We start from the raw sequence: 22747 nt of genomic DNA on the forward strand, positions 1-22747 counted from the left end.
TATAGTAAAAACCCCGCTTTCAGTAGAAAGAAAGCAGGATTAGCTGTCCAAGTGTCCATTCACCAGAGGTAGCGTTCATCGCAATGGGGGGGAAAAAGCCATTGGGATCCGCAGGAAATTCACATGAGATACTCCAGTCTTTAATCTCCAAGGGAACAAGGTATTTGTCCTCAATAAGGTACTTTCAGTAGAATTTCTCATAGTACACTCTAAAACATTCTCAATGTACATCGTATACGGATGAAGAAACAAGTCTGCAATCCTTTAACGTATCACACACTTCATTTTCGTGTTAACAAGGTAAAAAATCACTTCCCTGCAAACTCTCACAAAATAAAATATTTCTCTTTCACGGTTAGTCAATATACAAGCATCACAACAAATAGAGGCACTGCTAATAATGATTACTCGGTAAAAACAGCACGTTTCTTCGATTGACGACGCAAAAAAGCGTTCTATTTTGAGCTGCACTTATAACAATTATTAAATTATGACTAAAGAATGCACTTTCTCTCTCGAAGAAACGGCTGTCAGGCTTCACTTTGACGGAAATATCTTTCACCAAGCTCACACCGTGCAAAACGATTCTCAACATAAAAAGTCCTTTTATCGTATAAACAGCCCTGTATATCCGTCTTCCAATAAATTATTATTTATGGAGTCGCCACATACAACAAAAAGAATAGATACAGAAATAACAAGATATAAATTGAAATGAAATTTACACTTATCCATTTACACTTCAGATTCTTCATAAAATTGAGGCACTGTCACGAACTCACGTATGCGCGAGTGAAAGAAATAGACACCATTGATTAATTTCGGAAGATGACAAAATATACCACTGCAGTCCTATCTACCGTGGAAAACACTTAAGTCACTTCCTAGTCGTCGCACTTCCCGCACTGTTATTATTTGCACTCGTCGTGTTGTTGTTGAAGGGGTACATTGGGATAGGGCCAAGCTTCATGAAGTACTCGAGCAGCTTGACCGATTGAGGGTAGGCATACCACTCCAGTGGGTACCCCCCAGCCGACATCGCAGCCGCTGCCCCGGCGGAAGACGGCACGTTAGCCGTCTGCTGCTGCTGGTGCCTCAGATGCAACTGGTGCATCTGATGCCAGTGCTGGAGGAGTTGAGGGCTGACGGCAGAAGCCGCCGATGGGGAAGTCGCAGACGCGTTTGAAGACTGCTGATGCGCTGCAGCCGCCGCCGCGGCCTGATGGAGGTGCTGCTCTGCAAGGTGGCGACTCTGCAGCTCCATTTGCTGCCGGAAGCGGTGGCCATGCGGGGAGATCATGCTCCCAGTGTGGAGGTGGTGGGAAAAGGGGTCGTGGGGAAGCCTCGAGGACAAGCCAGGTGAGGAACCGTTCGGGGAAGCCTTGGGGTGGGCTAGGGTGGCGTGTCCATTGGGCGACGTGGTGGTCGAGTGTTGGTCCCCGGGAGGTGACGGGGACGGAGAGGAAGATGATAGGGAAGATGGACGAGGTTTACCAGAGGGAGGCACGGGGATCTTCAGGGCTGCCCCGGGATTCATACTGTTATGATGCGACAACGGCGGGGGAGGCGGTGGGGGCGCAAGAGGTGGGGGCGGACTTCGCAAGCTGCCAGCTCGCACCGCGAATGGGGACAGGGAAGACATAGGTGACAGGGAATCGGGGTAACCGGGGGACGTGGCGGAAGATGCTGGACTGGTGCTGCAGCTCCCGCCATTATTCGTGTGCTGGGATATGCTGACGTGCGGGTGGACGAGGTGGTGGTGAACAGAGTTGTTCTGCTGAGTGAATGCGATGCTGGTGGGCACTTGAGGTGAGCTTCGCTTTGGCGAGGGGCGGCTATTGGACGTGGTCCCGTGGTGGTTGATCTGGCCGAGGGATAGAGTCAGACCGGAAGCTTTCCCCTGTGGAGATACTGCGTTTACAGGGGAGGGGTTCGAGCGATTCAGGGGGCTGCCCTGTCTTGCGTGTGCAGGCTTAGTAGATATGGTGATTGTCACTGGAGCAGTGGAGGAGGTTGACGTTATGGACGTTGTGGACGAAAGGATTTGTCCCTTGGCTTGGGATGTAGGTGTTGTTTTTGTTGAGGCGTGGTTTCTGGCCTCCTGATGCTTCTGCTGCTCCTTCAACTGCATCAATAAATGCTGCTGCTGTAAATGCTGTTGCAGCTGCATCTGTAAGTGTTGATGAAGTTGTGCCTGCGCTTGCTGATTCAAGAGGTGCTGCTGAGACAGATGATGACTTTGGGTATGGCTTTGCTGCTGAAGCTGTTGTTGGAGTTTACTTTGAGGCGTATATTTAGGAGTTTGTAAAGGCTGGACATGAAGCGATGGCTTTTGTTGCTGCTGCTGCTTGGTACATGGAGGGGATTTTTGTGAGGCAGCTTGCTTTGATTGATTACTCTGTTGCAACTGATTGAGCGTTTGTTGTTGCGCAAGATGCTGCTGTATCAATTGTTGCTGATGCTGCTGCTGTTTTTGTTGCTGTTGTTGCTGGTTTTGTTGTTGTTGAAGTTGCTGTTGATGAAGTTGTTGACGATGCTGCTGTTGAAGATGTTGCTGAAGAATTTGCTGCTGTTGGTGTTGTTGTTGCTGCTGCTGCTGTTGCTTTTGTTGCTGTTGTTGTTGCTGATGCTGTTGATGTTGTTGCTGATGCTGTTGATGTTGTTGTTGATGCTGCTGTTGCTTTTGTTGCTGTTGCTGTTGTTGCTGCTGTTGCTGTTGTTTTTGTTGTTGCTGCTGTTGTAGCTGCTTTTGTTGCACAGTTCTAGCAAGATTATCAGCAATTGACTGTAAAGTTTGCGTTGACTGCCCCTTAGTAACCTTTCCTGTCCTCGCTGCGGAACTTGGTAAAGACCCCACCACATGAGAACTACTGCCATTGGATGAGGCAGTACTCACTCGAGTTGCCCCCGCTCCTGGACTGGAAGCGGTGCTTGTTGTTGTCACATTGGATGTCACTGAAGGAGTTGAGGAATAGGTTGTGGAAGTGCTTGAGGTTTTTGTTGGGGTAGAGGAACTCGTAGCGGCGGTGGTTGTATTTACAGGGGAAGAATTATTTGTCAATGACTGTTCATTGCTAGGATTCGATGAGGATCTGGAATTTTGATGAGGAGAGTTGCCGTAAGAGCTTGTAGTAATCGTCTGAGTGGACGCTTTACTTGCTGCGACGGACACAGTGGTACCATATGCCTTACAGGAGAGAGAATCTGATGCAGCCGCTTCTTCCTTCTCCGCAGTTGATTTTTCTGCAGAATGCTTGAGAGTGGAAGAAATTTTATCCTCGGAAACAACACTGGAAGAAGTTGTCACCGGCGGGGTTTTCTCGGAAGGCACAATTTTTGACGCGTCTGAACTGTTATCAGACACCACCTTGTCTGATGAGTCATCAATTGTTGGTGCGGGGTTTGCATTAGGGGATGAGGGGGGAGAGGATGGATCTCCACTGAGACGGGAGGAACCACCGGATAAATCCAAGGCACCGGTTCGGTCACGCTTTGCTGCTGAAGCAGCCTCACTCTCTTCAGTCTCTACAGACCTCTTCCTCTCTGGATGCGATGTGACTGGAGCAACTGTTTCTCCTCCGTCCTTCGGAGCGGCGGAGGAAGGTTTTCCCTCATTCGCCGAGTCTTTCGGCAGCGACGGCGTCTGTGCTCCCTTCCTGGCGTTGTCCCCAGCGGATCCCTGCGTCTGCTGAGCAGCGACGAGTGCTGGAGGAGATGAGGCCGGCCGCGGGGACGGGAGTTGCTGCTGCTGAGGATGATGCGGACGAGCGGCGACCGGCTGAGATACTGCGGCCCCCGGAGTCGAATTCGGCCGGACAATTTGAGACTGGGACGAAAGTGGGCTCTCTAAAGCCGCCTTTAGAGTTGCGTTGACGGATACTAATGCCTCTGCAGGCTTGCTCAGAGTCCTGTTTTCCTGACTGCCGAAATTGGCGAAAGCGGATGGTGCTCGAGATTCAGAAGAGGCTTCCGCAGTTGTACTGCATTCAGTTTTATTGTCTTTCTCTGTCTCTCCTCGGGGCTCTATGCCTTTCGTATCTGAGTACTCTCTCGCTTCCAACTGCTCAGCTTTCGTTTTGTCAGTCTCGGCCTCAGGATGGTCGATTTTAGGGGGCTGCAATGACTCCCGGTCAATGTCGGGGGCGAAGTTGTCCTCAGGTTTGGGGCTTACGGACATTCTCTCAAGTTTCGGGGGCGGAGGATCGTCACTCTGGTCCTCCTTGGTGGACTCGTTAGCCACCGGTCCCGGGTCCCCGTTCACCACCGGGTGCGCCTCCCCGTTCACCTTATTCTGTTCCCCGACTTCTCTTTTGATGGCGTCTCCAGCCGGTCGTTTCTTTCTCCGCACGGTAGGCCGAGGAGGCTCGTGTATCCTGTACATGAACTCCATTGGCTCGCTCTGAAAGATACAGAAATTGAGACTAATTAAATGACGAGGCAAATAAGCCATATAATAAAATATCTAGACATGAAATATAATAGAATTATATAATTTTACATGGACTTAAATACTGCGCAATTAAATCAGGAAAACTATTAATTTATCTTCTGAATATTAGGTCCAAATTCTATGGATATTTACTTTCACACAAACTGATAAACCAGTGAGAAAATATTCTGAAAAAATCAGTAAATAGTACAGAGTATTTAAATATCAATTAAACACAGCGTAATCCATGCAAGTGTCTACATAAAATTAAGTTTGTTATACAGTTTTCCATAAATAAAAAAGAGACAACTTGCCACTTAACCACTACTTACAATTATTACCGCATAATTACAAGCATTTTATGCTCTAGAATTAAAAATGTGATTATGTGCGCATAAAGTCAATATTTTTCTCTATAGCCCGTCACCAATCTCTTATTTGTGGTCATCTTTAGCAAAAAAAGTATGCAATCGACTTCGTGAGATAAAAATATCACCATAATGAAAGAATTCGTTGATTAACAAGTAGACGATGAAAAATGAGATTATAAAGAACGGTTAAGTGATTCCTGGTAGGAGATCTATTTGATGGATGTTAGATGATTCCCGTGAGAGTATCATCATCATCATCTCTAGTCAACAATCCTAAGATTGGTTTGACGCAGCTCTCGATTTCTCTCTCTTCCGTGAGAGTATAATGTGCAAATATACAAAGACAAACTAATAGGGGACTTAGAAGTCTCGTGGAAACCCTGAGAGGAACTCGGAACAATATCATCGTCCATAGCCAGAGACATGATGGACGGTGACGACAATCGCTGAAGGATAACAGCACTGCATGGATGTCACAGAGAGGCTTTGGAAACACACATCGAGAAAATTGAAATAAAATTTCAATACATTGTATACATAATTGTGGAATAGTACAACTACCTTTCATTTCAATATGCAGATATTCCACTATATCACGCCAGAATAGGTTAAACTTAAGCATGGAAAGGGTGATAAGGTCGAGAAAGAGATATCAGAGCAAGTGTGAAAAGAAAGGCCATGGGAGAATGTAGAGGAGGGCAACGTCAGATCAATCTCAGCATCTTTTGCTGACGATGATTACTGATTTTTTTTTTTGCTTTCGGTGCAGAGTGTCCAATAAAACTCACTGGTCCAAACACATTTTTGTGGAATACCCATTTCACGACTAATGCCTTTCGATCGTCGCAGGGAATCCGTCTGCCCCTCCTCTCTGCCACCAAAGCGCTTCTTTTCGACAACTCCCATCTGCGCCTCCGAATCTCCCACTTGCTTCGCATCCCCTCGGCAACGTAGCGGTACAGCGCTCCGTGACCGGCATATTCGGCCACCCTCCCCGACGACATCTCCACATTCCACTCCGCCCACCTTCTCCTTCCACTCAAGTCTCCCTTCACACGTAACCTCTCGCTCGTCCTCCCGCAGGGAAACAAATTTCCAAGCTCTTACGATCCATTGCCGCGACCGATTGCGTGAGCTGATACGTCTTCCCCAAACGAGAGCGGCATTTCTTTTCTCCCGAAGGAGAAATTGTGGACGGCGTCTTTCGTAACGGTCTAGGTGTTTATGGAACACGGTCGTTTTCCAAATGTCTTCATCCACGATGTAACTGAAGATCTATGAGTCATCCTGTCAGCAAGTACAAACATAATAATAATAACCTTGTCAGAGTCACCGCTGACTTTCTTAAGAGGTAGTCGAGCAATAACTATACCAGAACGAATGCAAGGCGGAATTTCAATAAAACTCCGTAATTGCCTATATTAAAATAAATGTAATTTTAATCTGGTTACTTATTACAGACCACTTATTGCGAGTTAGAATTCTAAACAGTTCAGTTTTCATGGACCTTTTCCGAATATATAGGGATATCCTGTATGTATCCACGGGGTAATTGAATTTCCATTTGTTTTACAGTCGACGAGTACGTAATATCACAACGCGTTTTGTACTTACAACAACTTTCTCAACAACCAAACGCGCCGTGACTAAATAAATTCGGTGGAAATATTGCAATTATATATTTAATTAATATTACGAACTACCACGGTATCGTGCCTTATATCATTCAAGATATTCAGAAAAAAATATATGCCGCATATTACAACCGATGACTTTACCGTGAAGTACTTATTGTCAAGTTGGAATTGCAGCCATTTCAGGGTACTTCTTCACTGCATTAGCATGCACGTTTGCACAATAAAATCCGTCAGTCAAAAAGACGCCGGAGATATCAATGACAAACAAATGATAAAAACATTATTTCTGGAATTCTGATCCCTCTCAATATCTAACCAAAACGCAAATGATAAAACAGCCGTAAGGCCTTGGACTGCCAGCCGTGACGCAAACGATTATTACAGTGACGCAAACGATTATTCATACGAAATAAATGTGATAAAATGATCGTAAACCCTGACGAATGAATTATACCAATAAGTGAGTGGAAGAGTTAAAATTACGTAAAAAAGTAATCGATGAGCAATTTCAATGAAAACGGCTACGATATAGCCATCAGTTCAGTAACTTAGAACGATTTTCTGTCAGTCAAGATAACGCATTTGAAAGCATTTCAAACTGTATTTTTCCACTGGAGGAAAGAAACGGAAAATTATAGGGAACGGTTCCATTTGGATAGGAAAGAGTCATTCTGAACGTTTAAAAAATCTGAGAACTAGGAAACGAGAAGAGAAAAAAAAACATCGTTCGGGTGCCTGAATGGACTCCAACTAGAAAATTAATACCTGTAATGGCTGTCCTGAGAACGAAAAGAGCCTTAAACCCAAGCCATTAGCATTAGTAATAGTGGGCTCTAGGACGAGCCAGAAGCGTTTTCAAATTGTAGGTAGATGTTATCTTATCTTCAAAGACGGGGAATACTTTGTTCCCACCCATACCTGCCCAAGAGAAATATGAAAAAAACGTAACTATTGCGTACAGCTCTGTCATTGTTATTTCGACAGGGTAAACGTATAGAGAACAATACGAGTATTACAGAAAACCTGAAAACTTTACTCATAATGTAGAAACCGCTTTATCCCACAAGACTCCACTACCAAGTATTTAAGAGCACCAGTTTTGACGAATCTTTTCAGAGCGAAAAGTGAGACAAGGTTGGATAAAATTTGTTCTTTCAGGGAAGAGGATCAATCACTTTTTGAAGTGCCTGGAAGGTAGGCAACATCTCTCATCATTTGGAAATTTTGGGAAATAGCCAGTGAAAATAGTGGGCATGAAACGCGTATGCATTTTATGCATATATTTCGGGGGCTGGTGAAATAAAGACCTAGACTGACAAATTCATATCAATGTGACCACTCTCTTTTTCCCAAGAATTTCAACGGGGACTGACACCCCCCTTTCAATCCGTCACGAAGCCGACAGCATAGTTATAACGCACAATCGCACGATAGATTTCATCTGTTCTTAGCACATTAAAGATAAATGAAGAGTACTGAAAAGAGATTCATTTCCGAGGTACGCAGTTGATTCATTAAATCTTCTGCCGATTCTGTATTAAAGCTAAACATTTTATAAATATACCAATTAATCTAGTTAGAATTACCGAACTTCTTAACCCTTTCATGGCGTCATTTATCGTTTCGTCACTCACGTCGGGCTATACACAACACTCGTAGTTCCCACCATTCAAACGAGCTTCTTGCGCTAGGAATCAGTTCTCAGACGACGTCAGGAACCCTTCAAGATGAACTTTTCACAAATTTGTGTTTTTAAATGGCTACTGAATTACTTCACACACGTCAAAACAGGACTCAGTACTCCACAATTTATTCGATAAAAGTAACTACAGAATATCGTTTCTCACTACGGGGTTCATCACAAGTATCATCTGAAGCCGAAGAAAAACTACCTATATTACTACCACATCAAGGCAAGATGTGCAAAGCAATTGCGATTCTTCATAGTTTCAATTCTCCTCCTGGACAATGCGTTGGGAAACAAATGAACGCTTAATCGGAAGAAACGGTCAACGTCACAACTGGGGGAGACCTACTTTCCACTTACATTAATTTTCTATTAACACCACTGAATTAAGGCACGGAGGAATCCCGACGACCATAAATTAAATTCAGCCCCGTGTTCTCCCTCTTGCTCTAATTCTTCTTTTTTTTATTCCCTGCACCTCTTGCCCTTCGCAACCGCTCCTGTGGACACCCTTCGCGACAGACGGAAGCGGGTGGGTGGGAGTCCGTTGTTACGTCTACTTGGCGGGAAGGGCTGAAGGGGTTGGCCGCTGGGATCTGAATGAATTACGGAGGCATTATTTCCTCATTATGTGTTGATACACGGGAGGGTGGTCGTCCACGTTAGGAATGAATCCTTCTCTCTCTGAGGCTTTATCTATCGTCCGTTTTTAATTTTTTTTAAGCCACCTCTGTTTCCACTTCCGCTTTGTTTTCCGTCCCGTGTTACCTTCCACACGCTCATAAACCCGCCAAAAACCTTGCGAGGGTCACAAAGCGAAAAAAACAAAATCAGAATCGGGGGAGAAAATAAGGTTAGGTCGGCTAAAAAATTGAATTTCAGGTAGCCGGGTGGAAAGCGAGTCTCTTAAACGTTTTTTGTCGCCTCTTTTTCTGTTTCAGGGTAATTTGGTGAGTTTTCTAACATATTAGTATACCAAAAGTTTTCGGAAATACCAGTAAATTTAAATTCACTAATAGCCTCTTTTTCTCTTCCTTTTTAACCCCTTACTTCCACTACTTCTTGGTTTTCCACAGCTGTTGATCGTACACGCCCTTATCAACCAGCAAAAATCTTAGGGAGTCACTATTGACGGAAAATAGGTCGAGGTATGGTAGGCAAAAATACAACTACAATGTTAGTTCGAGATATGAAAAATAACACTTTTTATGCATCTCAATTCCTTTTTTTTCTTTTAATGGAGCACGGAATGCTGACAAGAGCGTGAAAATTGCATGGATTAATGTAATTTGGTGTAGGCAAGAGGGAAAATCCACGCTCAAGCTGTTAAATGAAGCTGCACCAGCGGAAAATTGAAATGATAAGGATGGCCAAAACACAAAAAGGGGTATTTTTGAGTGAAGAGTTCTCGGGATCGCCACCGGGTCAGAAACTCCATATCTGCCAATATATGGCATAGGCAGATATGGAGTTCCTGACCCGGTGGCGATCCCGAGAACTCTTCACTCAGTCCATTCGCCGGGAAAGCACAAAATCTTTCTTCAGGGGTATTTTTCTTAAGCTTTTTAGGAAACTTTTTACTTTTTTTTTTAACTTGGAAGCGTGGAAGATAGCGATAGTGCGACGATGGTGTATGGATAGTGTGGATAAGACGAGGCGAGAAAAAGAAAAGTCTTTCGAGTACCCAATCTTCTTGTTTTTTTCGTAAAGAGCTGGGGGAGAGGAAAAGTTTAAGCGGCTCATGCTTGCACTTTATGACAAATGCAAGGGTATATTCCTTGAATTTTCCCCAAAAATGACTTAGATCTTATGTTTTGAGGATGAACTACAAGAATTAGTAATTTAGCCTCAAAATCGAGGATCTATTTTTTTCTCTGAAAATTTTCGATGGCGGTACACGGCGCTGCAGTGAACATAACTCCGCAATAATGTATTTGTTGGTTTTATACCTCTTATCACTTATACCCAATCGTATTTGCCTTTTTCTCAGTATTTCCCACGCAATAAATGATAATTTCCATCTCTCGTTACGGAAGAGACGAGCTCACACGGTAGAGTTAATGGGGCGAGCATAAATATGCATGTCGGATAGTGCCTCCGTGATTTTCAATAAACTATTTTTGTACCTAGGCCAAAAAGTATACAAAATTTAAAGGATTTAGGGATTGATAATAAAAATTTTATGCTAAAGACATAACATTTCAAAGAATATTTTCTTGTGCCGGCACACGGAGATTTATTAACTTGTTATTGACTTTGATGTCGCGAGGGGAAAATATTTACTTCTCCACAGGTTTTTCCTCGGAACAATAAAGCCACTCATCCGTACCTAATTACTGTGATTTAAAACAAAAAATGCCTCGGGAAACTAATTGTAGCATTACATTCCTATCAGTTCTACGGCTAAAATGAAGACGGTGATCGAGAGAATGTGAGACGTGGTAACGAGCGGACGCCAGGGTGGAAAGAACGGAAGATATAAAACAAAGGAGAAAGAGAGGAAAGGGAAAGGAATGGAGAGTAATCGGTGCCGTCAGACCCTAAAAAGGGATTGTGGAGAGAAAAGAGAGGGTAATGGGAAGGAAAAAGGGGTGGCCGAGCAGGCACGAACACACACACACAGGCCAAGCAAGAGAGGGCTCCGAAAGGCTATTTATTTTTGTCCCCGAGGTCGGGCCCGATCAACAGAGAGGTCTCCCTCCTTTCACTTCTGTTGCGCTACTCGATTGCGGAGAGGAATTTCTGGCCATCTAAAATTAAAGATTAAAGAAGTAAGGGTTGGGAGAAGAGTGAAAGCATAGAGCCGGTAGAAGGGCGTTTTTTCGCCATAGCAGTCGATAGCGAACATTAGTCTAGGTGTCCCGTTGTCCTCTACGAGACCCGAGAAATAATTATATTGTCAACGATGATCGTGTGTTGTGGAAATAATCTTTGATTTATATCTTCAGGCCATCGTTATGATCAAAGCTTCTATTCCGGAATACATAATGTCTCGATTTATGGTGTTTTACTTTAAGGGGACAAAGACAATACATCCATTACTACTCCGATAAATACAGGATTTTTGCCGGTAGAGGGTGCTGAATATTGAAGAGTTTTTAGCGTGGATTTTAGTTTCAATATATCGTAGATATTTCTAGGGTTCTTCTAGCCTTCAAGAAAGTGGCATAAAGAATATAATCAGAAAGGAGAAATCATTCATCATTGAGATGGCCTCATTTTCGTGGTCAAATAGATATTTTCCCTATTTTATGATGCCACGACCCATACTTCATATTATGTACCGGCGATATAGCGATATCTGTCATATAAAGCTACGGAATACGGCGCGGAATAGTTTACATTGCTCTTAAAATGGCGTCAACAATCTGCTGCCCATATTCCTGAATTGCGCAACTTTTGCGATGATTGAAATGAGGATGAAATATTAATTTTCCACCCACAATCGGAGTGTACGATATCAGTAATATTAGGTTATTTATCCTGTTACGTCTCTTATTCTTGTTGAGTATCTATTGATCCTAGTAAACAGCGGGGTAACATTTTGTCCAATTGTTTTCCGAAATGGTTGCTTTTTGTTGTTGCAAGGTATAAACTTCATGTTTTCGTTTGTTTTTCTGAGTTCGTACGTGTCAACATTTGTCGTAAGACATAAACAGGTACCCTTTTGACACCTAGAATCAACTTAATTTTTAGGTATGAAAGAATATGCAATATCAGATGTGACATCAGATGTCAACGCACCCTTTAAACAAGCTTACTACTAAAAGTAATATGCAATCCAATTTCGTAAGTAATCTTCCGGGAGAATAGATTCAATTCAATTAATTCAATTGAAAATTTGAGGGGCGTGGGATGGAATGCATTGAGTTCGAGGGGAAGATGTTCTTTAAGTTGCCAGCATTCTCCTTCAGCTTTTTTTCTTCTTCTCTTTCGGTTCCTGTCCCCTCCACAATAGTTTCCTTGCGAAGGAGGGACAATTTCACGGCCGTCCGTTTGGTAAATTATCCACCCTCCCTTTCCTTCAAGGGGTTTCCGCCAGTTGGGTAGCAACAACGTAACAGCACTCCATAACTACTTTTATCAGAGCGAATGTTTCAGTCGCCGTCTCACTTTATCGCTAGCTCGAAACAAAGCAGTACGCGAAGAATTCACTAGTGTCGCTACATTTCCAGAAAATTCACTTTCAGAATGTTGGAATGTACATTGTACATCCCATTCTTGGGATGTATATAAATAAAATATCTTATTTCTCATCGTTCAGTGTTAAATGGATATAAAAAAGACAAGCATAACTCCATTCTCTTATTAGTGGTCACTTTCAAAAAATATTATAATATAGTTTACAAATATCCCTGGACTTTTACAGATAGATCCAGATTTTTTTATTTTACAGATCCACTGCAACTGAGGTACGGCCTAGTCCTACATTTAAGGCAATTGGTGGATAGTGCGATACCTTTGAACGTTGTGATTAATATATAAAAAGTATATAAAAGGATTAAAAAATTGATAGACCTCTGCATGAGTGGAGGGCAAACGTCGGCGGTTACCTACCGAAATAAGTACTTGAGAAACATCTCACATTGAACAACCATAGAATCTGTAGTTATGAATATCTTGATTCAGAAGCAGTATATACCGCTTAATATTTTTTATTTATTTACGCTCATATTCGGTAAACCCAGTACGTGGTCAATTATGGGGAATAAAATGAAAAATTCTTTAGTCAAATCTTTATAAAAAGTTGTCCATGAATAGGTTTAGCAGATGAAAAAGTATGATATGGTGATAACGGCTGCGATAAATAAGTGCGGTGAAAATTATTCCGTAGAAATATTCCCGTTATGCAATAACATACGACCAAGTCCCTTCGAAAGCCATTCCGCTTGGTTTTAAAGCAGAACAGAAAACCACGGCTTGTTCTCTTGAAATCGTACAAAAACCTCCGTCGGAAAACACAAACTGCCAGCTCACTCATCCAGAGAGCGTGCTCGCCGCACACAAGATGGCACGTGGCGTCTCCAATTGGCGCTCTCTTAATTTGAGCCTGATTGATGGCTTAGAGTGAGTTCCAGAGGGGAGTAATCCCATCCCTCCCTCGCCACGCATCTGGAGAGGAGGGAACCAAAGGTGGAGGGGGGAGATTCAGTTGGAGGGGAAGGAAGGCAACCGACAGAGGGGTGGCAATTTCGTCTCCTTTGAAGAAGGGTGCGAAGATTCTTGATTTTTCAGATTTTACAGGGGATAGGTTCCTTTTGAACGGTGAACTGGGGCTCATTTCGGGGTGTGTCGCAACAAATCAGCCTTCTCCGTTGGCTAACAAGGCGTTAAAAATTCATTCATAAAATTTTTAAATATTCTTATTTATTTCCTGTGGAACCCATTCCGTTCTTTTCTCAACGGAAAGGTAATTGTTGAGAATTATTAAACACCAACCTTGCTATCGTGAATCAGATTTGAAAAAGATTGTAAAATCGCCTCATTCACTGCGTGTTAGAAAATTGTCTACACGTAATACTGTTAGTAGGCACGAGCTTGGGACGACATATTTGCCCCAAAATATGATGTCCAAAGTTATGTCTTTAAAAATTTTGATGAAAAAACAAAGAATTTAAATAAATTATGATTAAATAAAAATTGATTTATGACATTTTTTGCATGCTTAATACGTCAAAATACATGATGCACGTAATGCCATAATGCATCCAATTAGATGCATCAATTTCCCAGGGAGGAATATCTGTTGAGCAGGGTAAGTACCAATATTTTGACATTTGGGGAGACTGGAAGGAAAAAAAAAATTTCTCGGGATATCTGAAGATGCTCGACTCCCTCCCAACGCAACGTAACTGCGGGAAGTCTTGGCGGAAAAGAAGTGGGACGAATCAGGGGAGGGATAGGGGACGAGCGTCGCAGCCAATTTCACATCGATAACAGTTTGAGGGGGGTAAAGCGACGAAATTGAAATGGAAGGCGGTCGGAAGGGCGTTTTGGGATAAGGAAAAAGGGTTCCTCCTCCTTTATTATTTTCTCATCTTTTCCTCAAATCTCCCCACTCCACCAGCTTCCTCTTCGCCGCGTATCTCTCCTTCCTGGTGGGGCGCAGATGTATATCGACGAGTTTTGGAAGCTTTTCAAACTTGGATTCCTTTTCTGTTTCTTTGTTTTATCCTCACCGCAGCGACTACAGATCCCAAAGCGCTACTTCCTCACTCAACCTTTTCAGAATCCTTCGGGTGAGAGGAAGATTCTTTGAAATTCAGAGATATCTTCCGTTCGTCCTTCTACGACGAACACAAAACATAATCATTGGTTAAAGGAAGGGAGATTTAAAGACAAGCTTTGGGTTTCCACCAACCTAAGAAGTAAATTGGAAGATTATCAGAATTTCATTGGTAAAACTCACAGTAAACATAAACATCCACAGTTTCCAAGTTAAGTAGAGACTTTTATTTGCCATTGTTTATTATCAGATTCTCTTGAACGAGTCGCCCATTGATTACCAGACAATTTACGACCCTGAAATTAAAAACCGTGCTGTCAGCTTAGCAGTAAAACTTGTAAAAAAAAGTATTTGACCAAGGATTTCTTATTATTAATTGCGTTATGGTTGCAATAAAACTCGGGCAATAAAAAGAGAACTTCTAACTGTCTAAATATTAATATAAAAAACTAGCATTTAGATGTAGTTAATACAGCTTGTTATGAATTCACAAGGTCTGACGCGTTCTTCACTAAAAATTACATAAGTTCTCAGGCGGAGTGTGAAGAAGATGATTGCTAACTTTGATAACTGGTTATGGACAGCATACACTCATTTGATTTCATCGACTTTTTCTTTAATTTCTGAAACGATGACTCAATCAAGAGCACATTCGAGAAGCGCACCTCTCAAATGATTCAAAATTTTCGTTAGAGGCCATGCAGCAACACCGTGACCTTTCAGCATATTGGCAATGAGGTTCTTATTAAGGTGGAGGAGGATTTAAAGGGAAAAAGGAGATGAGCGAGTTGATAACCTACGACCCGTTTTACTATTTCTTGCACCTTAACGCATCTTCGGGGAATTCTACGAGGCCAGTCGAATTTCTTCTTTCAAAGAAGCCAAATTTTCCCAACCCGTACAAGGATACTACACTCATTTTCCCGGAGAAAAATATTTTTATCCTGCTCCTCCACCAAAGACATAAAACACTTCTGCTTGAGATTCGACATCTCAAGCAGAAGTGTCTCTCATCATTCGACTAGGGTGTTTGGCAGGGGCGCCGACATATAAAAAATATTGGGGGGGCCCATATCGGGGTCTTACCCCGGGAAGAGGTTAAATTCAAAGTGTGTCGCAGCACCGTAACACTATCATAATTCACACCACTTGTTTTCAGTTAACCTGCTTACTACCTTAAAATTATTTGTTTTAACACATTATTGAATATATTTTAAAAGATATCTATCGTCAAACATGGGAAAATACCAATATATTTTTGCGATTTCACAAAGCATAATATAACTTAATTATTTTCTTGAATTATTGAGGGGGCTCAGCCCCCCCGAACGAATCTTTGACGGGGCTCGAGCACCCTCAGGCCCCATGGAGTCGGCGCCACTGGTGTTTGGGGGAGTTTGGCTGTCCCTGTTTCGAACACGGAGCGATCGGAAAGGAAACGACAAGGAAGATTTTTCTCAGAAGCACGGGTTTCTTCCGAGCAATGCTTTTTTTCCATCCTTCACGTTCAAATCTCTTTCCGAAAAAAAAGCTATTGTGGGCTCGAATAACCTTGGGTCGGACTTGCACACAAACTCGTCGCGGTCGAGTTTCACGCGCCGTTGGGAAGCGGTGAGTAAAATGGCCGACGCGCGACGCCATTATCGCCGTAACGATGGAGCGTGACGCGGGAAACAGTCTCCTGAAAAGATGAGTCGAAAGGCACTGTACCGCGAGCTTTCCGATGCGAAGTGAGAGCAGCATCAAAGCGGATAAAGACGTGCGGACGGGCTTAAGAGGTGGAAAAACGGTTCTTCTCTTCGATTTGATAGGACAAAGGAGACCGACCATCCGTGAAAACTGATGAGCTTTCAAAGATTCTGGAGCCGGCGAATCTTCCTCGTTTCCGGTGGATCAAGTTGGCGACATATATGTCGTTATCCATACTCTGATTTTTACGCATGGTATAAGGCTTATTCTACTTAAACGTATCATATAGATAGTCTAGAATGCATGATTTATTCTTAGTCTTAGTCTATTTTTTCCCTGAATTTTGAAAATATTTATGTAGACGAAGTTCGTACTTCGTCAGCCGAAATTTTTGCGGCACTTTTTCCCAGAATATATTTATGAAAATATTTATGTGAACAAAGTTCGTGCTAAGTCAACTGAAATTTTTGCATTACGTCATCATATCTATTCAAAATTTTATCACATAGGTACTATATTATGACCCACGTGAAGATCACTAGTGAAAAAGTGGTTTATTGGCCTCGCGCTCCGTAATTTTCAAAACATTTGGTACCCAAGAGGTATGGCTGAAAATTTCAAAATAATTTTGGAATTAGCCCAAAATCTTTTCACGCATGTTATCTAACTTTTATATCCACACAAAAATATTTACCCACCATTGGATACGGATATGCGTCACGTGACATTGGGAAGTGAAATCGAAGAAAAATCCTGAAAGTAATTCCTTCTGTCTTCTTCGGTCCATTGATATGCATATATACAGTGGAAGACTGCTTATAGTTCCGACGCACAGTAGTGGAGGATTTTCAGCCGAGGTAAGTGCACGTTTCATTGAAGTTCATTTCGTTTTCTTTGGATACGATGGAAGACCATGCTTCATTTAAAGCGTTCAAACCTCGAAAAAGTGAGTTGTTTTCTTGTCACTTATACAAAAAGACCTACCAGAATGACACCAGCTGAGACGCTTATACCTTCTTTACTCTCCGATCCCTGACCCCCAGGATTCTACTGCGAAAATAGTCGTTTTATGACACCGCGGAGCGGAGCCTTTGACCGTCTAAACGGGGTATTTCCACGGGAACTTCTAGATTTTTAAAATTTGCATCGTACGTTTGAGTCTCTGTATCCCAGTAACGGGTGGGATCTATGTCAAATGAAGTACATATCCATAAATTTCAATCATTTTTGGGAATACCCGCGAAGTCTCAAGTTTATAACTCAAAAAAAGCCATTTTGTAATTTTGTCCGGCTTTTTCCGATTTCCGCCCACTGGGCGAAGGTGTGAGATTGAAGTGTGCAGGAAATGGGGTGAGTGCGCATCGTTTGAAAAACAGCGCGTCTATGTGCTAGCATAGAAACGACGGCGTTTAGCGGCCTCTTTGGTTGCCGCGGGTGAGCAAATCCCACAACTCACCTCCCTCCACGCGCAAACACGTCAATTACCTTCAGTCAAAGACGTGCCCTCTCAGCGGGCCCCCAGCATCACTCCCTACTCCCGCTATTGCCCAATTCCCACACAGACTACTTTTCTCAGCATGATCATCCGTGCATCCAAGCCGCCTACAACCCCACCAGAGGAAAGCACCGTCTCTTCCTTAATCTTACGGCATGATACGAGACGTATTATAAGCCATGCATTGAAGATGATATAACTAATACGAGTTATTAAAGTAAAATGACGCTTTTAAACAAAGGAAATATGGCGTAGCTACCGAAATATTTAATTTCCTCCGGGAGACATTTATTTTTTTCTCCTAATGATAACTCCCGTAAGCTTAAATCGAATGCTTGTGTATCTGCTGACGTAGGCACTGAGCAGAGGTAGTGAGGTAATCTTGTATATCAATTAATTTAAGGCGAAAAGTTTTTAAATCTCATGTGGATATCAGAGAAATGTGCCTAATAGATATAGCACGGAGGTTAGATGTGCAAATGTACAGACATATGATTACGAAATCTGTTAATTTTTAAGTGATCTAACATGAGATCACCGGGAGATAATGGGTTAAAAAGAACATGGCTTAACGTTCCATCTGACGGACGGTATCGTTGTAGAACGGTCATAAAATTACTCCAGCAGGGTTTCTGCAAAATCTCCACTAACACCTGGATTTGAACCCGGACTCACGGGGTGGGAAATCAACTAACTAGCATCATACCAACCGGAACCTCTCCAGGTTGGAGGATAAATAATGTCGAGCCAAGATGGCGGACATCTGACTACGCTACAAACCCCTCGATATCGCCTTCAGTTTCTTTCAGCCTCCTTGCTCCGGTTCCTTTCTCCTATAATGGTGTCCCCCACACCAGCACAAAGAACCTATTCCGTCGGAACTAGTCCCGGACCCTTCCCTCGAAAGCCCTCTCATCTCCTCCAGGATGGCTTCCCTTTTGCTTGGCGATTAGTGTCCGCTCGCACGCGTGTCCCTTTGTCAGTTTTGTCGGACACGGAGGAGGTGAGCTGGTATCTGAAAGGGGAGAATCTCGACACTCTCTATCTCTGCCAGCGGGAAAGCTTTCGGATGGAGCGACGGTATTTATGTGACTCTAAGTTTCACCACTCCGCATGCTTTCTTTTTTTCCCCCGCCAAGCCTTTTATGCGCACTACACGAGGGGAGATACGGTAACGCTTCTCAAAGTCTTCCCTAGTTCCGCACCCAGTCACAGTCTATAAGTACGAGAGCTAGGATATCATCGTTAACCTTTCGCCACAGGTATTTACTTATTTGTCATGAATACAAACATGTGGAAAAACTAACTAAACATAAATAATTTTAGGCTTTAATATGCGATGAAAAGTTTTATAATAATCTTACCACACTATTTGGAAATCGATTTCTTTGGGACACTTCCAAAGCAAATAATTATCTCACGTTAAGCTGATTTATATGAGGTCTCTTCGCGAGATTGGAGAAGGGAAGTGGTATTCTTTTCCTCAAATAGCCGCCAAAATTCGTCAGCATTGCTACAGACAGCTTAGGAGTTGGGCGATTCTCTATTTCTATGTGGTTTGAGATCCAAAGAGTCCACTTTGGTGCTGCAATAATCCAAATGAGGTTTGAGAAAAAAATTAAAAGAACGTATTAATGAAAAAAAATTATTTTGAATCTACACTTGCCGAGAGATTTAATGACTAAATCACGAAAAATACGACACTAAAATAAAATGAATCGAATAAAACATTGAATGAATCAATTCATCATTTTCTATCGAGTACCGATGATTTGAAGCTTTAGACCAGTCACTGATTTCCAGTTTAACATGATGGTCGATTTCCCGCCCACAGCTTCAACATTTATACCACGAGGGAATGACGAATTACCTTTGACGAAATAGAGAAATCTTTTTACTATTCACGTGATTAACTAGATTGATATCGATAATAAAAAAGAATAACGGGAGTGTCCCTCTTCATCCATTCTAAGGTTACTTTCATTTCTCTAGAGAACAAATCTTTTCACATGTATGCAGTACTTCTCTTTCACATCCGAGGGAGAAGTAACAGAAAACAAATTTACGAATAGCATTCGTTGATTGAAGAAACACCTACATATTTTACGAGGGAGCAGAAATGTGACGAAAAATTAGATTTAAGGTTAGGCAACACTGTCGACTTAGAAGTTTAGTAGCCCTCTTTTCTGTCTTTTGAATGTTTTCAGAGTGAGAAGTTATTCCGTTAGGGCAATGTTTACGGACATTTCCAGCGAAAATTACCGCTGCCTCTCATAGCTCTCATCTCTTCAAAAGTAAAGGCGGTGAACGTTTTCCAAAAATCTTCCGTCCCATCCTCATAATCCTCCCCCCTCCTCCTCTTCACTTCCCCCCCTCCCCTCTCTCCCGTCCGCACCTTGTCCCCCACCTCCTTCTCCCCCTCCTCCCCACCCCCTCCTCCCTATGGAACGTGCCATTGTGCCCACACCTGCCGCCCCTTTCCGCATCCGTCATCTCCCATCCCATGTTTAAAATGCCCCCTCCTCGCCCGCCCCTCGTGCCTCCCAGGAGCCAAACAGACCGCCGCGGCCGACCACCTCCCTCCCTCCAATCTTCACCCGCCCCTGCCCCAGGGCCCCTTTGTCTCCCTTCTCATCTTCCCGAAAGAAAAAGTTCATCCCCGCCTTTCCAAACCGACCGTCATATTCCTGCTTGCCTTATAGCGAGGGGTTGTTCGTCTGGCGATTTTTGCCATCGGATTTCGATGAAAGAAATGGACGTTTGAGGTCCATCGACGATCAAAAGCTAAATTCTAAAACGATTTTCGTCGGTCGTAGATGGCCGTACACTGTCTACGGCCGTTTCTACAAGGTTTCAGCGATGTCATTTTCTCAAAGTAAACAGACGTAAGATTACGCACAACGTCCAAATCACGTCCTCATTAGTAATTACACCACTACATAATTAATGCGGATAATGTGTATTTCACGTCATCTACGGCAAATGGAATAATAATGGCAAATTAATTATTTATACGGTAGCTATTGTTTAGGATGACTTTAATAATTTCCTAATTATAACAATTTCCCAACGGTGGCGGCGGGGTTAAGTCCTGGCCTGCCAAACAAGAGGTCGCAGTGAGAATAAACTAAAATGGTAAACTTCCACACAATTTTATTTAATATAGGTACCTTGATAATGGGTACCTTGATTCGTGTCTACTACTACTACGTGATACTACGTGTCGACACCGGGTCAGTGCTTATGTAGATAAAATTGTGTGGAAGTTTCCGATTTTAGTTTATTCTCATGGATATAAAACATTTCCACCAGATATCGCCGATGGTACATACATTAATAAGGTCATAGTTACGAGGAAGTTTTCATTGCCCCCATCCGGGGCATGATTGTTCATAAACGTGAAAATTGTTAACACGTTGAAAATCCCGATGTAAATGCCATATAGAGCTGCTTTCGGTGGAATAAATGCGAATAAGAAATAAAGTAACGCGTGGAAGTGGTCTCAAGTTATTTTCACTTCCTTCTCATCTTTAGTCTCTCCCATACGCAATATATTCTGAGGGCATCAGGGGTCTCTGCAGGAGGAAGAAAGCTCGAGCGGAGAATTCTTTTTTTTACGACTTTCGTCCGAGAGGGAAGAAGAAATGACCGGGAGGAGACAGCCGAGTCTTCTTGCGTGGATTAACAGCTTGTGCGGCCGGGCGAAGGGGGAGCGAAGTCAAAGGTGTCCGTTGGTTGGTCCTCCGGTACCGCTGACGAAATTGGAGGCATGGGGAGGGGGAGGTTTCCGTGACTGCTATTAAAAGGGTGCGAAGAAGGGGCAAGACGGGAAGCTTTTCTTTTCCACCCCTAAGCGTCTCCCCTGGTGCCTTCACGGGGGAGCGAGCGACCAGATGTCCGCGATCAAAAATGAGGAGATTAGAGGGAGGGGAGGTTTCCCCAGCACAAAGATCAGAGGCACACGCCAGCCTTACCCTCCTTATGCTAGAGGTAAGATTAGAGGCAAACGCTGGGGTGCGTACAAAAATACATGCGTAGGCACAGTCTTTTGATGCTCAAGGTGATGCGGGATGGGCGTACCCAGCGGGGGGCAGATGCCCCCCCTAAAAGGAAAAGTAAATTTATTTAAAAAAGAAATTTTTGAACTAATTTTCTTTTAATCCAAGAAAATTCATCTTAGTATAACACGTTATTAAAAAAAATATTTTTTCCGGGAAAATAATAAAAAAAACTAATAAAGCGCCATAATAATTTTCTTGAAATTTTGGTTTCATAAGCTTTTCTTTTTTACAACTTGAACTACCACGGCTTGCCCCCCTCTAGTTTTTATCCTGGGTACGCCCCTGTGATGCGGAGAAGTCAAGGAGATTTTACCCAGAGAAGGGCATTTCAGGTCAATAGCAATAAATTTGATCATATATTGCTAAGTATATTCGAAACACTGGAGTCTTAAAGAAATATACCCTAGATTCATCATCGAAAGAGGACCAAGGGCAGGAATTTCTCCAATGCCCATATGAGACCTGAAGACGCCGGTTGCAATACCGGAGAAACTGTCGTCGCAAAGAAAATCCACGCGGTGAAACCCAGAAACATGGAGACATCACCCAAATGAGTATATATAATTATACCGATATAAACCATAAAGAATCGGCATGGTATTTGTCATTATGAAGAATTAATATCAATCACTCGCTTAAATAAATGTACATGGACATAAGAAGTGATCAAACAACTCGATGTACACAATAGTCCAACCGAAAATCTTAGCAGTGTTAAATATGTAATTTAAAATCAATTTAAATGCATTTAACGAATTACAAGTTTGATTACGGCTCTTGAATCGATAGCATTACGAGGAGAAAGCTCTCGAGGCCAAAGGGGCGGGATCGCCAGCCAGTGGAAGCAACTGAGAAAAAAAGTCTGCTCACTTTGCGGCTTTGGGTAAAAATTATTCTCATTTTTGGGGGTCACTTTGACGAGGCTCTGCGGTGGAAGGGGCATTGGGTAGATTTGGGGGGGGGGGGATGTGTGTGGAAGGAGGATGTGGGCATTCGAGCGTGGGCAAAAAAAAACTGGCAAAGTGAAAAACCGTTTGGCCTCGGGAGGAAGGTGGAACGGCGGCTCCCTTCTTCCTCTCTCTCTTCATCGCAGCATTCCGCCAAGCATATCTTTAACTCCAAATGGTATTCTTCGAATGTTCAGTATGTTAA

At 42.9% G+C, this 22747-nt stretch overlaps 1 protein-coding gene across 1 annotated transcript in view; it reads right to left on the reverse strand.

The window, feature by feature from the left end:
* Nucleotides 1-877: 877 nt before the first annotated feature.
* LOC124158110 (polycomb group protein Psc-like) overlaps nucleotides 878-22747 on the reverse strand; it is a 243835-nt gene continuing 221965 nt past the window's right edge. Inside the window, exons 8-9 of the mRNA XM_046533290.1 lie at nucleotides 2648-4399; nucleotides 878-2488 (exon numbers count right to left, since the gene is read on the reverse strand). Coding sequence (XP_046389246.1) covers nucleotides 878-2488; nucleotides 2648-4399 — 3363 coding nt within the window. The remainder of the gene's footprint in view (nucleotides 2489-2647; nucleotides 4400-22747) is intronic.

Source organism: Ischnura elegans, chromosome 4 (assembly GCF_921293095.1).
Source record: "Ischnura elegans chromosome 4, ioIscEleg1.1, whole genome shotgun sequence".
In the NCBI taxonomy this organism is placed as follows: Eukaryota; Metazoa; Arthropoda; class Insecta; order Odonata; family Coenagrionidae; genus Ischnura; species Ischnura elegans.